The sequence below is a fragment of the Coregonus lavaretus genome, assembly GCF_964263955.1.
Source record: "Coregonus lavaretus genome assembly, chromosome: 25".
Classification (NCBI taxonomy): Eukaryota; Metazoa; Chordata; class Actinopteri; order Salmoniformes; family Salmonidae; genus Coregonus; species Coregonus lavaretus.
Window position 1 is genome coordinate 45,341,340 of NC_140012.1, and position 17,942 is coordinate 45,359,281.

Consider the following 17,942-nt stretch of genomic DNA (forward strand, 5'->3'; position numbering starts at 1 on the left):
TCACTAAACCCTGAACCTCAACTACATCTCGTAATGAATAATGTGGAAATTGAGCAAGTTGAGGAGACTAAACTGCTTGGAGTAACCCTGGATTGTAAACTGTCATGGCCAAAACATATTGATACAACAGTAGCTAAGATGGGGAGAAGTCCGTCCATAATAAAGCGCTGCTCTGCCTTCTTAACAGCACTATCAACAAGGCAGGTCCTACAGGCCCTAGTTTTGTTGCACCTGGACTACTGTTCAGTCGTGTGGTCAGGCGCCACAAAGAGGGACTTAGGACAATTGCAATTGGCTCAGAACAGGGCAGCACGGCTGGCCCTTGGATGTACACAGAAAGCTAACATTACTAATATGCATGTCAATCTCTCCAGGCTCAAAGTGGAGGAGAGATTGATTTCATCACTACTTGTATTTATGAGAGGTATTGACATGTTGAAAGCACCGAGCTGTCTGTTTAAACGACTAGCACACAGCTCAGACACCCATGCATACCCCACAAGACATGCCACCAGAGGTCTCTTCACAGTCCCCAAGTCCAGAACAGACTATGGGAGGTGCACAGTACTACATAGAGCCATGACTACATGGAACTCTATTCCACATCAGGTAACTGATGCAAGCAGTAGAATCAGATTTTAAAAACAGATAAAAATACACCTTATGGAACAGCGGGGACTGTGAAGCAACACAAACATAGACACATGCATTCACACACACGATAACATACGCACTATACACACACGTACACATGGATTTAGTGTTATAGATATGTGGTAGTAGAGTAGAGGCCTGAGGGCACACACTTAATATGTTGTGAAATCTGTGAATGTATTGTAATGTTTTTAAAATGTATAACTGCCTTCATTTTTCAGTACCCCAGGAAAAGTAATGGGGATCCATAATAAATACAAATACAAATCTGAACTTAGTTTGTCCTTCTGAAGAATACAGAAAACATTTCGGCAGCAGTGTGCACTGACAGACCAGACTAGTGCATCATTCCAGCCTTCAGTTAACTGCTAATTCTATAACCCAAACATCCTTTTCATTCTCTGTATTCATTTGGTTCCTTATCCCTCTGTCTTAACGTTATCATTTAAAGATAGACCTCAGACACTTACTTCTTCATACAAGATCACACATTGTATTTGGCAATTATTTTGAAACAAGTGCATACAAGTTACAGCTAAAAGCATTTCAGTTGGTTGCCAAGTGCTCATGGAGAGGGGCGTCATCATCAGTCACATTCTACCTTCTGAACAGGAACAGCCAACCAGACAGAGGCAGCGTCCCGAATGGCTCCCTGTTCCCTATGTAGTGGACTACTTTTGACCAGAGCCCTGTGGGTTTCCCAATGGGCCCTGCTCAAAAGTAGTGAACTATATACAGTAGGTAACAGGGTGCCATTCGGAACGCTGCTCTAGAAGTAGGCCTACATCAACAAATAGGGGCAGAGAGAGCCCAGTTCTATTATGATTACATACCTTTATCTTCAAAAATATAGAAACACAATGTTTTCAGAAAATCTCAATATTATACAGCCTTGTTTACAAAGTATGGCCCACAGTAGTCCCCTTGGTTCGTATAAAATATGTACAAAGTCCGTTGGTTGGTTAGTTTGTTTGGATGGTATGTGCTACTTCATTTTAATATTTATACACTCTTACTTTGTCATTTTCCCCGAAAAAAATATTTAGAAAATTACATCTCAAGGATCCCTCTCCTTTTTAACTTTCACGTCAAGGATGGTAGCGATTTCTCCTTGCATGAAAGCCCACGGTACGTTAGAGCCCACCAACGGGCACTTCTCCCCGCTGGGACAGTACACCTCCCCGGTGGCCCCTTGCTGTTTGATGCTCTCCCGCGAGCACGGGAAGCAGAACTTGTGCGAGGGCACCGACGGACACTGAACGAAGTGTGTGTCCTCTAACCTCTCGCGACACAGCGTGCAGCAGAGAGGTGTGCTCCCGGGTACCGACGAGTCCGGAATGCTTTGATGCCCTTGGTCCATCATTCCTCCCCCTGGCGCGTGAAGTGTCCCCACACCACCGGATGCCTCCCTCCCCTGCGCGAGATGCCGGTTCTGGTTCACGGAGGAGGGCGAGAGAGGGCTGCTGCTGTTACGGCGCGTGGTGGAGTGGACCTGGTTCCCGTCTTTGGGCGAGCTGTTCCCGCCACCACCGGCGTTGTCTGCCGCGAGGATCAGCGCCGCCATGGGGGACTGGCCGTTCTGCCCAGCTTCCGGTGGGGTGGTGCGTGAGTGGGGAGATATCGTGGGGGGGGTGGATGAGATGCTTGGTGGCGGTCCCAGGGCCATTTTATGTCCGTCACAGTCAGACGGTGGACCTGGTAACCACCGCTGCCGGTCCTCTCCGTTATGCTTGGAGGCGGTTCCCTCTCTCTCTCCCTCCGGTTCTGGCGATGCTTTCCTCTTCATATTCCGCGGGTGTTTTCCCCTGTCTGGAGGAAGGAAAGGGTTAATCATGAAGAAGGCTGAGTTAGAGAGCCACAACATGGACAGGAGATTATTAATAATTCACTGAGAAGAAAAAAGCACAATACAAAATAATAAAAACAAACAGGAAATGATTTGTCAGATTTGCATTTTTTTTCTCATGACACAAACATACCCACAAGTCCTGCTTAAAAGTGGACATTATTTCACTAAATCGCTAAACCCTTTGCTACCACTTCTGCACTTCAAACCAAATAGATTTACATCAGATTAGCATTTTTGTCATGACACAAACACTCCCACAAATCATGCTTAAAACTCCCTTTTTTTATTATTATGTCCTTATTACTACATAATTTGCTATTGTTGAGAAAAAAAATGCTAATCTGACAAATCTATTTCATTTGAATGGTATGCCTAGCAAAGAGTTGACGTGTGAAATAATCTCCATATGCATATTATGCATGACATATTATGCATTTTAGGCTATGTAGCAAACGGTAAATATGCAGAATAATCTCCATATGCAGGCTAGGCTACTGTACTGCTCCATTCAGATGGAAAAAACAACCCCATCCATCCATCCATCCAGCCAGTACCAACCTGATTTAGAAGCAGCGGCGTTCTGTTGTTGCTCATAGCCCATCACCCTCTGATGCATGGCGGCATGATCCTTCTTGAACCGGCTGTCGAAAGCATGGAGAACCATCAAGTCCCTGACAGTTTTCTCCTTATTCATCCACTCATCTGCCCGGGCTTTGTGGTTCTCTATCTCCGGAGTCAGGCTGTCAGGTATGTGCTGCTTCTCCTTCTCCTGCTGATCGCTGCTGGAGACCGAGACTAGCCGTTTAACGCCGCCGTGCTCATTGGGGCTACCTGCCATCAAACCGGACCCCGGGTGCCCCATCGCCATCGGTCGCAAAGGTCTGCCGTTAACTGCATGTAACGAGGACATGTTCCCGTTCACCAGAGGAACTAGATTAGGAGGAACCGTGTTATTCCTGCGCGGGTTGGGGCTCTGCCGGTTGAGCTCGGGTGGATCGTCCGGTTTAGGAAATCCATTAGGTACCGGAATGCCGTTAGCCTGTCTCCCAGACTGGTACTCTGGTCCCAGCCGCAGCGGACGGTCCAAGGAGGAGAGGGGGTAGCGGTCCAGTGGCTGGGGCGGCCGGGATCCGGGGTCTCCTCCCGACCCGTGGTGGTTAGACTGGATCTCCTTCCCCGATAGCTGCTGTTTCCCCGGCCCTAGAGACCTCCCCTCCTGGAAGCCGTGAGCCCGCTTCAGCTGCCGGGCTGTCTCAATCACAAACTCGATCCGGTCCGCTCCTTCGTAGTTAACACATCCCCTGCAGATGGGTTGGGTAAAATCCCAGATCATAGCCCAGGGCATGCGGGGCAGGTCGCATAAATAACACGACTGCCTACGAGAGGCAGCTACCGTGGCGGACGACATAGCTTCCCTTTCACCGAAAAACGGACCTTAAATCTATCTCTCTCTAATCCACGTCTCTATGTTAGAATCTATCCAAGACGTTTTCAGAAACTAGAAACGGTTAGTTCCTTCCGTTTCTCCGACTCTTCTCCTCTGCCTGCCTGTCTCCGGACTACAGCAACAAACAATGAAGTTACAACCAGTGCTTCATGACAGCAGTGTAGAATGTTCTTTACTAGGTCGTCCGTGTGATCCGTCTCTCTCACTGCCTAACCTACTACTGTCTCTCCCACTGCCTAACCTACTACCGTCTCTCTCACTGCCTAACCCACTACTGTCTCCACTCAGCCCAGTCCGGTAGAGCAGCGACGTCACCGCCGAGGCAGAACTGGTGGTTACAGCTTCAATATTCCATTTCCTTGATTCTTCGACGGCAGTCCTCTTCTGGCGCATTGCTCTGACGCCAGTCCTCTGCGCCCCCTTCTCTATTGAATCACTTCTTGATCCTTTGCCAAGAAGGCAACAACCAGCCACAGACACACTGTGGTGGGAGAGGAGAGAACGGTGTTATATTGCCTTCTGTAGAAATCAGAGCCACGGGAAGTACGGGTGCTGAGGGTGCTGCAGCTCCCCCTGTTAAAACTAAATAAAATAAAATACAAATACATTTTTGTTATTTGAAACATTTAAATATCCGCCCCGCGCCCCCCCCCCCCCCACACACACCATTTTTCAGAGATTGTACATTCAAAATTTGATACGAACAACTTAATCTGTCTGCTAAGAGTTGGTATTATCTCTCTAAATCACACAGACAAGGTGCGACTTTGTCTCAAATATAAGGACTAAAATAAAACGTTAGTTGTAACAGGGCTTGCAACAGTTTGAAGAAAAGGCATGAGAACAGGAGAACAACATTGCCTTATTTAACATTTTGTGTGGCAGAAATAATACAATAATAATAATAAAAATCATAAAATGTTGATTATTTTTACGCTCCATTAACCCCATATAGTTGATGACCGCGCCCCTGCGAAAAATCTAAATCATTTTGGGCTGCATCTCAATCCAGAGCATTCGCCAATGGCGGCCTGCCGCATCTGCGGTGGAAGGTGACGGAGCTACAGCGGTGTTTGTCAGACCATGAGACATCCCGAAAATCGGTATTTTCACGAAAACGTCTGTAGCGTCCTAACGGTCTGGTCTACAAACTAGTATGACCACTCGTTGGAAAGATGAGACTCTAACGAACACGTTTTGCTCTACAAGACTCACCTGAAGGCAGCCCAGTCCCAGTTTAAAAAATGAATGGAAGTAGATTAGTGCCCCCCATTTAAAAAAAATACGGGTCAATTACATTTTTTAAATGAATCCTGATCTTTCTTATATACATTTACATTTAAATTTTAGTCATTTAGCAGACGCTCTTATCCAGAGCGACTTACAGTTAGTGAATACCAAATTATTAATATTATTTATTTTTTCATACTGGCCCCCCATGGGAATCGAACCCACAACCCTGGCGTTGCAAACGCCATGCTCTATCAACTGAGCTACATCCCTGCCGGCCATTCCCTCCCCTACCCTGGACGACGCTGGGCCAATTGTGCGCCGCACATGAGCTGCGACAGAGCCTGGGTTCGAACCAGGATCTCTAGTGGCACAGTTAGCACTGCGATGCAGTGCCTTAGACCACTGCGCCACTCAGGAGACCTATCCTGCCTGTCCTATATCTCTCAGATATAGGACAGGCACTCTAAATCAAACTTCCTTTAGGTTTATTTTTTGACTATCTGTTGTTCCATGTATGAATCTGTTATTCAATGTGTTTCTATGGGTTAATAGCAGTAAGGCCAATGTTTCATCAAATCCTTTTTAATATATTTTTTATACCTAAAGGGGTCCTAAAATTCCAAATCAAATAGATGTGTGTATGTATGTGTGTGCGAGTGAGTGAGTTTGAAAGAGTCAGAGCGGTGGTGTGTGTGTGTGTGTGTGTGTGTGTGTGTGTGTGTGTGTGTGTGTGTGTGAGTGGTGTGTGTGTGTGTGTGTGAGAGAGTGGTGTGTGTGTGTGTGTGAGTGAATGTTGGGCATGTTGTTACAGCTAACCCTGACCATTGCAGCCATTAGCTAGCTTCAATTTGAGCTACATGTTAAAACTTTAGCATCGCTAACTTACAAAGATATCTACACACTGGTTATAACCCTAATATACTGTAAGTCTGGTGAATATAACTGCAAAGCAGGTGATGCCATCACAAAAACAAATGTGGTCAAATAAAAGGACTTTCTTTCCTCAAAATCTGATTTTGGTCAATAAAATCTGCGGAGTTTGTCACAGGGTCTTGCTCCTTCACATGAGGGTTGAGGACTAACCTGAGCATGTGCTCAGTGTCTGACTGACTGAAACATGTTGCTGCAGACACAGTGTGTGTGTGTGTGTGTGTGTGTGTGTGTGTGTGTGTGTGTGAGTAAAACCTAGTAAAACAAGCCTGCCCTCGTGACATTCCATAGAGGAAGCAAGATGGCAAGTCACGTAATGCCCCTACCATCCTCCTTCCCCTACCTGCCAACCATCCTCCTTCCCCCTACCTGCCAACCATCCTCCTCGCCCCTACCTGCCAACCATCCTCCTTCCCCTACCTGCCAACCATCCTCCTTCCCCCTACCTGCCAACCATCCTCCTCGCCCCTACCTGCCAACCATCCTCCTTCCCCCTACCTGCCAACCATCCTCCTTCCCCCTACCTGCCAACCATCCTCCTTCCCCCTACCTGCCAACCATCCTCCTCGCCCCTACCTGCCAACCATCCTCCTTCCCCCTACCTGCCAACCATCCTCCTCGCCCCTACCTGCCAACCATCCTCCTTCCCCTACCTGCCAACCATCCTCCTTCCCCCTACCTGCCAACCATCCTCCTCGCCCCTACCTGCCAACCATCCTTCTTCCCCCTACCTGCCAACCATCCTCCTTCCCCCTACCTGCCAACCATCCTCCTTCCCCCTACCTGCCAACCATCCTCCTCGCCCCTACCTGCCAACCATCCTCCTTCCCCTACCTGCCAACCATCCTCCTTCCCCCTACCTGCCAACCATCCTCCTCGCCCCTATCTGCCAACCATCCTTCTTCCCCCTACCTGCCAACCATCCTCCTTCCCCCTGCCTGCCAACCATCCTCCTCGCCCCTGCCTGCCAACCATCCTCCTTCCCCCTACCGGCCAACCATCCTCCTCGTCCCTACCTGCCAACCACCCTCCTTCCCCCTCCCTGCCAACCATCCTCCTTCCCCCTACCTGCCAACCATCCTCCTCACCCTACCTGCCACCCATCCTCCTTCCCCCTACCTGCCAACCCTTCCTCCTCGCCCCTACCTGCCAACCACCCTCCTCGCCCCTATCTGCCAACCATCCTCCTTCCCCCTATCTGCCAACCATCCTCCTTCCCCCTACCTGCTAACCATCCTCCTTCCCCCTACCTGCCAACCATCCTCCTTCCCCCTACCTGCCAACCATCCTCCTTCCCCCTACCGGCCAACCATCCTCCTTGCCCCTACCTGCCACCCACCTCCTCGCCCCTACCTGCCACCCACCTCCTCGCCCCTACCTGCCAACCATCCTCCTTCCCCCTACCTGCCAACCATCCTCCTTCCCCCTACCTGCCAACCATCCTCCTTTCCCTACCTGCCAACCATCCTCCTTCCCACTACCTGCCAACCATCCTCCTCGCCCCTACCTGCCCACCATCCTCCTTCCCGCTACCTGCCACCCACCTCCTCGCCCTACCTGCAAACAATCCTCCTCTCCCCTACCTGCCAACCATCCTCCTTCCCCCTACCTGCCAACCAACCTCCTCGCCCCTACCTGCCACCCACCTCCTCGCCCCTACCTGCCAACCATCCTCCTTCCCCCTACCTGCCACCCACCTCCTCGCCCCTACCTGCCACCCACCTCCTCGCCCCTACCTGCCAACCATCCTCCTTCCCCCTACCTGCCAACCATCCTCCTTCCCCCTACCTGCCAACCATCCTCCTTCCCCATACCTGCCAATCATTCTTCTTCCCCCTACCTGCCAACCATCCTCCTTCCCCCTACCTGCCAACCATCGTCCTTCCCCCTACTTGCCAACCGTCCTCCTCGCCCCTACCTGCTAACCATCGTCCTTACCCCTACCTGCCAACCATCCTCCTTCCCCCTACCTGCCAACCAACCTCCTCGCCCCTACCTGCCAACCATCCTCCTCGCCCCTACCTGACAACCAGCCTCCTCGCCCCTACCTGCCAACCATTCTCCTTCTCCCTACCTGCCAACCATCCTCCTCACCCCTACCTGCCAACCATCTTTCTTACCCCTACCTGCCAACCATCCTCCTCACCCCTACCTGCCAACCATCCTTCTTCCCCCTACCTGCCAACCATCCTCTTTCCCCCTACCTGCCAACCATCCTCCTTCCCCCTACCTGCCAACCATCCTCCTCACCCCTACCTGCCAACCATCCTCCTCACCCCTACCTGCCATAAAGGCGTCTGCTAAATGGCATATATTATCAAAGTATCCTTTGACCAACTAGCTGCCCAGTGTAGTTACCATTCCTTTCCAATAGGTGGCAGCCAAAGCTAGTCTAAGTCACTACTCTAGCAACAGGGACAAGGGGTTAGTGCACGTTGAAAGTAGTTTTATCTTCAAAGCAAGTTTATCTAGTTACGCTTGAACCTGTTGTTATAGTGGATAAGCTAACTAATACTATTTTTACGTAAGGCGCAGGCATTTGGCCTATGTCTTGAAAAAAATGACAGCAGGTTAGATTTCCTAAATGAACTGGTTTAATTCAAACTCAAACCCTACGTAAATGCCTTTGCTTCTGGGTATCCGCACCTTACGGGAGAGACGACACACACAGGGATGAGACGCCGTACACCACGTCCAATTCTCCCTGGTGCCCGTAGGGTGAACTGGCGATAAACTGACAGCCTGTATGCTCTGCAAGCAAAATCATAAGAAAAGTTAGTCTGATACCGAAACTAAATCACAATGTATTTATAATGAGCAAGCCCCATTATTGGTTAGAATGAGATTTCATGAATCATGACGCTGTCTCCGATTCGACCTCCGGTCGTCTAATCAAAAGGTGACTGTGTTACCATGGCGCCAAACAGCGCTTGTGATAAACATCGTTCTGGGATACTGATTATATATATTGAGCACCTACCCACTACTGATGTTACCTTTAAACAATTTGTAATCAAGCAAATTTTCAGCAATTATTTAACTGGCATACCGGCTGCTGACTGGTCGAGTAACCTCTTCTGCCAGGAAGTCCTTCATAAGGATTAGTGACGCGTCCAATACGTCGCCATCCAGACAGACTGACAGGAACCTCTAACTGGACGTAATACAGCCGCCATCCGCTGGGATTTGGTGCCGTATCGCCACCATCTCTCTACAACACACACACTCATACTCCCCAGCCATTACCTGGCAGCATCCGCACTCCTCCTCCCCAGCCATTATCTGGCAGCATCCGGACTCCTACTCCCCAGCCATTACCTCCTCCTCCCCAGCCATTACCTGGCAGCATCCGCACTCCTCCTCCCCAGCCATTATCTGGCAGCATCCGGACTCCTACTCCCCAGCCATTACCTCCTCCTCCCCAGCCATTACCTGGCAGCATCCGCACTCCTACTCCCCAGCCATTATCTGGCAGCATCCGGACTCCTACTCCCCAGCCATTACCTGGCAGCATCCGCACTCCTCCTCCCCAGCCATTACCTGGCAGCATCCGCACTCATACTCCCCAGCCATTACCTGGCAGCATCCGCACTCCTACTCCCCAGCCATTACCTGGCAGCATCCGCACTCCTACTCCCCAGCCATTACCTGGCAGCATCCGGACTCCTACTCCCCAGCCATTACCTGGCAGCATCCGCACTCCTACTCCCCAGCCATTACCTGGCAGCATCCGCACTCCTACTCCCCAGCCATTACCTGGCAGCATCCGCACTCCTACTCCCCAGCCATTACCTGGCAGCATCCGCACTCCTCCTCCCCAGCCATTACCTGGCAGCATCCGCACTCCTACTCCCCAGCCATTACCTGGCAGCATCCGCACTCCTACTCCCCAGCCATTACCTGGCAGCATCCGCACTCCTACTCCCCAGACATTACCTGGCAGCATCCGCACTCCTACTCCCCAGCCATTACCTGGCAGCATCCGCTCTCCTACTCCCCAGCCATTACCTGGCAGCATCCGCTCTCCTACTCCCCAGACATTACCTGGCAGCATCCGCACTCACACCAGTTTGTGTCACCGCTACGCCGACCCTCTGGCTGAGGTGTTTCAGGCAGCATATCTTTGTTGTTACTGCTACGAGAACAAACTCTTTGATCTGGGGCAACGATCGGCTCAAACATGAACGGCTTCAGTAGGTTTATTGGCTCCCTAACTAACGTTATTTCATCCTCTGTTATAAACTCATTCTCAGACTCGGAGCTACTCTCGGTAAATTCAACCATATTTGGGAGTTCCAAACTTTTCTCTCCTGCCAGTGATGCAACAATGCCAATATTGTGATTTACAGTTACAGTTAGCTGGCGTTCTAAATCCTAGTGTTTCCATTCCCCTTTAATAATAGCCACACCTTACCAAACCTTCACTAAAGTTTCTAAACTTTATTAAGGTAATATCAAAAGTAAGTTAAGCCATTGTTTATAGGGAAAATATGAGCAGAAGAGTAGAGGTAAACCAGGGAAAAAACATTGTGACCCCCCGCCCCCCCCCCCCAAAAAAAAAAAACGACACAACCTTTTCCAAAGCAAAAAATACGTTTGACAACCCTCCCCTATTTTGGAACACCCCTTCCCCTCAGTAAATTTCGATCTGTCCCTAATATTAAAACACTAATGAGTATCATCAGATTTGATCCGACTGTCAACTGTCAATTTACGAATACGAGTTTGGCCATGTCAGAACACCCCTAGTGAGCTCCCAGGCATCCAGGACGTACATGCCAGGCGGTGTATAAGAAATGTCCCAAAGATTGCCAAAGACTCCAGCAACCAGAGACATGGACTGTTCTCCATGCTTCCTTCCAGCAGAACAGGTGCATCAAGGCTCAAACCAACAAACTCCTAAACAGCTTCTATCCCTTGGCCTTAATAAGACTGTTAAATGACTAACTACTGCTCTCCCTCTCACACAGACTATCCCCACTGACTCTACGCCCATCCACAGGTCTCTACCCACTCAGACACACCTTCACTGTCACTCCTACTCCTACTCACACCACACACACATACACCCTCCTTACTCACACCACACACTTACACCCACACACCCCCTCACACCTACGCTGCTGCTAAAATAATCATTGATTAGATTTACACTGAGAATTATTTCCACAACATACAGACTAACCAGGTGAATCCAGGTGAAAGCTATGATCCCGTATTGATGTCACTTGTTAAATCCACTTCAATCAGTGTAGATGAAGGGGAGGAGACAGGTTGAAGAAGGATTTTGAAACCTTGAGACATGGATTGTGTATGTGTGCCATTCAGAGGGTGAATGGGCAAGACAAAATATTTAAGTGCCTTTGAACGGGGTATGGTAGTAGGTGCCAGGCGCAACGGTTTGAGTGTTCCTAATGTTCCTAATGTTTCTAATGTTCCTAATGTTCCTAATGTTCTTAATGTTCCTAATGTTCCTAATGTTCTTAATGTTCTTAATGTTCCTAATGTTCCTAATGTTCCTAATGTTCTTAATGTTCCTAATGTTCCTAATGTTCCTAATGTTCCTAATGATCCTAATGTTCCTAATGTTCTTAATGTTCCTAATGTTCCTAATGTTCCTAATGTTCCTAATGTTCTTAATGTTCCTAATGTTCTTAATGTTCCTAATGTTTCTAATGTTTCTAATATTTCTAATGTTCCTAATGTTCCCAATGTTCCTAATGTTCCTAATGTTCCTAATGTTTCTAATGTTCCTAATATTTCTAATGTTCCTAATGTTCTTAATGTTCCTAATGTTCCTAATGTTCTTAATGTTCTTAATGTTCCTAATGTTCTTAATGATCCTAATGTTCTTAATGTTCCTAATGTTCTTAATGTTCTTAATGTTCCTAATGTTCCTAATGTTCTTAATGTTCCTAATGTTCCTAATGTTCCTAATGTTCCTAATGTTCTTAATCTTCCTAATGTTCTTAATGTTCCTAATGTTCTTAATGTTCTTAATGTTCCTAATGTTCCTAATGTTCCTAATGTTCCTAATGATCCTAATGTTCCTAATGTTCCTAATGTTCTTAATGTTCCTAATGTTCTTAATGTTCCTAATGTTCTTAATGTTCCTAATGTTCCTAATGTTTCTAATGTTCCTAATGTTCTTAATGTTCCTAATGTTCTTAATGTTCCTAATGTTCTTAATGTTCCTAATGTTCCTAATGTTTCTAATGTTCCTAATGTTCTTAATGTTCCTAATGTTCTTAATGTTCCTAATGTTCTTAATGTTTCTAACGTTCCTAATGTTCTTAATGTTCCTAATGTTCTTAATGTTCCTAATGTTCCTAATGTTTCTAATGTTTCTAATGTTCCTAATGGTCTTAATGTTCCTAATGTTCTTAATGTTCCTAATGTTCCTAATGTTCCTAATGTTCCTAATGTTCTTAATGTTCTTAATGTTCTTAATGTTCCTAATTTTCTTAATGTTCCTAATGTTCTTAATGTTCTTAATGTTCCTAATGTTCCTAATGTTCCTAATGTTCTTAATGTTCCTAATGTTCCTAATGTTCTTAATGTTCTTAATGTTCCTAATGTTCTTAATGTTCCTAATGTTCTTAATGTTCCTAATGTTCTTAATGTTCCTAATGTTCCTAATGTTCCTAATGTTCTTAATGTTCCTAATGTTCCTAATGTTCTTAATGTTCCTAATGTTCTTAATGTTCTTAATGTTCCTAATGTTCCTAATGTTTCTAATGTTCCTAATGTTCCTAATGTTCCTAATGTTCTTAATGTTCCTAATGTTCCTAATGTTCTTAATGTTCTTAATATTCCTAATGTTCTTAATGTTCCTAATGTTCTTAATGTTCCTAATGTTCCTAATGTTCCTAATGTTCTTAATGTTCCTAATGTTCCTAATGTTTCTAATGTTCCTAATGTTCCTAATGTTCCTAATGTTCTTAATGTTCCTAATGTTCTTAATGTTCTTAATGTTCCTAATGTTCTTAATGTTCCTAATGTTCTTAATGTTCCTAATGTTCCTAATGTTCCTAATGTTCTTAATGTTCCTAATGTTCTTAATGTTCCTAATGTTCCTAATGTTCCTAATGTTCTTAATGTTCTTAATGTTCCTAATGTTCTTAATGTTCCTAATGTTCCTAATGTTGTTAATGTTTCTAATGTTTCTAATGTTCTTAATGTTCCTAATGTTCTTAATGTTCCTAATGTTCCTAATGTTCCTAATGTTCCTAATGTTTCTAATGTTCTTAATGTTCCTAATGTTCCTAATGTTCTTAATGTTCCTAATGTTCCTAATGTTCCTAATGTTCTTAATGTTCCTAATGTTCCTAATGTTCTTAATGTTCCTAATGTTCCTAATGTTCCTAATGTTCTTAATGTTCCTAATGTTCCTAATGTTCTTAATGTTCCTAATGTTTCTAATGATCCTAATGTTCCTAATGTTCTTAATGTTCCTAATGTTCCTAATGTTCCTAATGTTCCTAATGTTCTTAATGTTCCTAATGTTCTTAATGTTCCTAATGTTTCTAATGTTTCTAATATTTCTAATGTTCCTAATGTTCCCAATGTTCCTAATTTTCCTAATGTTCCTAATGTTTCTAATGTTCCTAATATTTCTAATGTTCCTAATGTTCTTAATGTTCCTAATGTTCCTAATGTTCTTAATGTTCTTAATGTTCCTAATGTTCTTAATGATCCTAATGTTCTTAATGTTCCTAATGTTCTTAATGTTCTTAATGTTCCTAATGTTCCTAATGTTCTTAATGTTCCTAATGTTCCTAATGTTCCTAATGTTCTTAATCTTCCTAATGTTCTTAATGTTCCTAATGTTCTTAATGTTCCTAATGTTCTTAATGTTCCTAATGTTCCTAATGTTCCTAATGTTCCTAATGATCCTAATGTTCCTAATGTTCCTAATGTTCTTAATGTTCCTAATGTTCTTAATGTTCCTAATGTTCTTAATGTTCCTAATGTTCCTAGTGTTTCTAATGTTCCTAATGTTCTTAATGTTCCTAATGTTACCTAATACCTGCCACCCATCCTCCTTCCCCCTACCTGCCAACCCTTCCTCCTCGCCCCTACCTGCCAACCACCCTCCTCGCCCCTATCTGCCAACCATCCTCCTTCCCCCTATCTGCCAACCATCCTCCTTCCCCCTACCTGCCAACCATTCTCCTTCCCCCTACCTGCCAACCATCCTCCTTCCCCCTACCTGCCAACCATCCTCCTTCCCCCTACCGGCCAACCATCCTCCTTGCCCCTACCTGCCACCCACCTCCTCGCCCCTACCTGCCAACCATCCACCTTCCCCCTATCTGCCAACCATCCTCCTTCCCCCTACCGGCCAACCATCCTCCTCGTCCCTACCTGCCAACCACCTTCCTTCCCCCTCCCTGCCAACCATCCTCCTTCCCCCTACCTGCCAACCATCCTCCTCACCCCTACCTGCCACCCATCCTCCTTCACCCTACCTGCCAACCATCCTCCTTCCCCCTACCTGCCAACCATCCTCCTCGCCCCTATCTGCCAACCATCCTCCTTCCCCCTACCTGCCAACCATCCTCCTTCCCCCTACCTGCCAACCATCCTCCTTCCCCCTACATGCCAACCGTCCTCCTTCCCCCTACCTGCCAACCGTCCTCCTTCCCCCTACCTGCCAACCATCCTCCTTCCCCCTACCTGCCAACCATCCTCCTTCCCCCTACCTGCCAACCATCCTCCTTCCCCCTACCTGCCAACCATCCTCCTTCCCCCTACCTGCCAACCATCCTCCTTCCCCCTACCTGCCAACCATCCTCCTCGTCCCTACCTGCCAACCATCCTCCTCGCCCCTACCTGCCAACCATCCTCCTTCCCCCTACCTGCCAACCATCCTCCTTCCCCCTACCTGCCAACCATCCTCCTCGCCCCTACCTGCCAACCATCCTCCTTCCCCCTACCTGCCAACCACCCTCCTTCCCCTACCTGCCAACCACCCTCCTTCCCCCTACCTGCCAACCATCCTCCTTCCCCCTACCTGCCAACCATCCTCCTCGCCCCTACCTGCCAACCATCCTCCTTCCCCCTACCTGCCAACCACCCTCCTTCCCCCTACCTGCCAACCATCCTCCTTCCCGCTACCTGCCAACCATCCTCCTTCCCCCTACCTGCCAACCATCCTCCTTCCCCCTACCTGCCAACCATCCTCCTTCCCCCTACCTGCCAACCATCCTCCTCGCCCCTACCTGCCAACCATCCTCCTTCCTCCTTCCCCCTACCTGCCAACCATCCTCCTTCCCCCTACCTGCCAACCATCCTCTTTCCCCCTACCTGCCAACTATCCTCCTTCCCCCTACCTGCCAACCATCCTCCTCGCCCCTACCTGCCAACCATCCTCCTTCCCCCTACCTGCCAACCACCCTCCTTCCCCCTCCCTGCCAACCATCCTCCTTCCCCCTACCTGCCAACCATCCTCCTTCCCGCTACCTGCCAACCGTCCTCCTTCCCCCTACCTGCCAACCATCCTCCTTCCCCCTACCTGCCAACCATCCTCCTTCCCCCTACCTGCCAACCATCCTCCTTCCCCCTACCTGCCAACCATCCTCCTTCCCCCTACCTGCCAACCATCCTCCTCGCCCCTACCTGCCAACCATCCTCCTTCCCCCTACCTGCCAACCATCCTCCTTCCCCCTACCTGCCAACCATCCTCCTCGCCCCTACCTGCCAACCATCCTCCTTCCCCCTACCTGCCAACCATCATCCTTCCCCCTACCTGCCAACCATCCTCCTTCCCCCTACCTGCCAACTATCCTCCTTCCCCCTACCTGCCAACCATCCTCCTTGCCCCTACCTGCCAACCATCCTCCTTCCCCCTACCTGCCAACCACCCTCCTTCCCCCTCCCTGCCAACCATCCTCCTTCCCCCTACCTGCCAACCATCCTCCTTCCCCCTACCTGCCAACCATCCTCCTTCCCCCTACCTGCCAACCATCCTCCTTCCCCCTACCTGCCAACCATCCTCCTTCCCCCTACCTGCCAACCATCCTCCTCGCCCCTACCTGCCAACCATCCTCCTTCCCCCTACCTGCCAACCATCCTCCTTCCCCCTACCTGCCAACCATCCTCCTTCCCCCTACCTGCCAACTATCCTCCTTCCCCCTACCTGCCAACCATCCTCCTTCCCTCTACCTGCCAACCATCCTCCTTCCCCCTACCTGCCAACCACCCTCCTTCCCCTACCTGCCAACCACCCTCCTTCCCCCTCCCTGCCAACCATCCTCCTTCCCCCTACCTGCCAACCATCCTCCTCGCCCCTACCTGCCAACCATCCTCCTTCCCCCTACCTGCCAACCATCCTCCTTCCCCCTACCTGCCAACCATCCTCCTTCCCCCTACCTGCCAACCATCCTCCTTCCCCCTACCTGCCAAACATCCTCCTTCCCCCTATCTGCCAACCATCCTCCTTCCCCCTACCTGCCAACCATCCTCCTTCCCCCTACCTGCCAACCATCCTCCTCGCCCCTACCTGCCAACCATCCTCCTTCCCCCTACCTGCCAACCATCCTCCTTCCCCCTACCTGCCAACCATCCTCCTTCCCCCTACCTGCCAACTATCCTCCTTCCCCCTACCTGCCAACCATCCTCCTTCCCCCTACCTGCCAACCATCCTCCTTCCCCCTACCTGCCAACCACCCTCCTTCCCCTACATGCCAACCATCCTCCTCGCCCCTACCTGCCAACCATTCACCTTCCCCCTACCTGCCAACCACCCTCCTTCCCCCTACCTGCCAACCATCCTCCTTCCCCCTACCTGCCAACCATCCTCCTTCCCCCTACCTGCCAACCATCCTCCTTCCCCCTACCTGCCAACCATCCTCCTTCCCCCTACCTGCCAACTATCCTCCTTCCCCCTACCTGCCAACCATCCTCCTCGCCCCTACCTGCCAACCATCCTCCTTCCCCCTACCTGCCAACCATCCTCCTTCCCCTACCTGCCAACCACCCTCCTTCCCCCTACCTGCCACCCATCCTCCTTCCCCCTACCGGCCAACCATCCTCCTCGTCCCTACCTGCCAACCACCTTCCTTCCCCCTCCCTGCCAACCATCCTCCTTCCCCCTACCTGCCAACCATCCTCCTCACCCCTACCTGCCACCCATCCTCCTTCCCCCTATCTGCCAACCATCCTCCTTCCCCATACCTGCCAACCATCCTCCTTCCCCCTACCTGCCAACCATCCTCCTTCCCTCTACCTGCCAACCATCCTCCTCGCCCCTATCTGCCAACCATCCTCCTCCCCCCTACCTGCCAACCATCCTCCTTCCCCCTACCTGCCAACCATCCTCCTTCCCCCTACCTGCCAACCATCCTCCTTCCCCCTACCTGCCAACCATCCTCCTTCCCCCTACCTGCCAACCATCCTCCTTCCCCCTACCTGCCAACCATCCTCCTTCCCCCTACCTACCAACCATCCTCCTTCCCCCTACCTGCCAACCATCCTCCTCGCCTCTACCTGCCAACTATCCTCCTTCCCCCTACCTGCCAACAATCCTCCTCCCCCCTACCTGCCAACCATCCTCCTTCCCCCTCCCTGCCAACCATCCTCCTTCCCCCTACCTGCCAACCATCCTCCTTCCCCCTACCTGCCAACCATCCTCCTTCCCCCTACCTGCCAACCACCCTCCTTCTCCCTACCTGCCAACCATCCTCCTTCCCCCTACCTGCCAACCATCCTCCTTCCCCCTACCTGCCAACCATCCTCCTTCCCCCTACCTGCCAACCATCCTCCTTCCCCCTACCTGCCAACCATAATCCTTCCCCCTACCGGCCAACCATCCTCCTCGACCCTACA

The 17,942-nt window shown here is 49.2% G+C and overlaps 1 protein-coding gene across 3 annotated transcripts; it reads right to left on the bottom strand.

The window, feature by feature from the left end:
- Positions 1-452: 452 nt before the first annotated feature.
- On the bottom strand, positions 453-4,316 carry LOC311100835 (interferon regulatory factor 2-binding protein 2-A-like). 3 transcript variants are annotated; one of them, XR_014609860.1, is made up of 3 exons: positions 3,062-4,316; positions 1,423-2,463; positions 841-1,306 (listed from the first exon to the last, which is right to left on the bottom strand). XR_014609860.1 is itself a non-coding variant. In XM_084141810.1 (3 exons), exons 2-3 carry the CDS (start codon positions 3,909-3,911, stop codon positions 1,712-1,714), a joined length of 1,602 nt encoding a protein of 533 aa, XP_083997936.1. In that variant the 5' UTR covers positions 3,912-4,164; positions 4,219-4,307; the 3' UTR covers positions 841-1,711. The 3 variants fall into 3 exon arrangements, 2 of the variants coding, with proteins under 2 accessions (XP_083997935.1, XP_083997936.1); XM_084141810.1 differs by having other exon boundaries at positions 841-2,463; positions 3,062-4,164; positions 4,219-4,307; XM_084141809.1 differs by having other exon boundaries at positions 453-2,463.
- Positions 4,317-17,942: the final 13,626 nt, after the last annotated feature.

What these genes read in the sequence shown, in the direction of transcription:
- LOC311100835 (XM_084141809.1), bottom strand. Translation starts at nt 3,911, where the DNA reads ATGTCGTCCGCCACGGTAGCTGCCTCTCGTAGGCAGTCGTGTTATTTA. An exon ending in CGCCGCTGCTTCTAAATCAG is followed by an intron (nt 2,464 to 3,061) that starts GTTGGTACTGGC and finishes TCCTTCCTCCAG; the next exon opens with ACAGGGGAAAACACCCGCGG.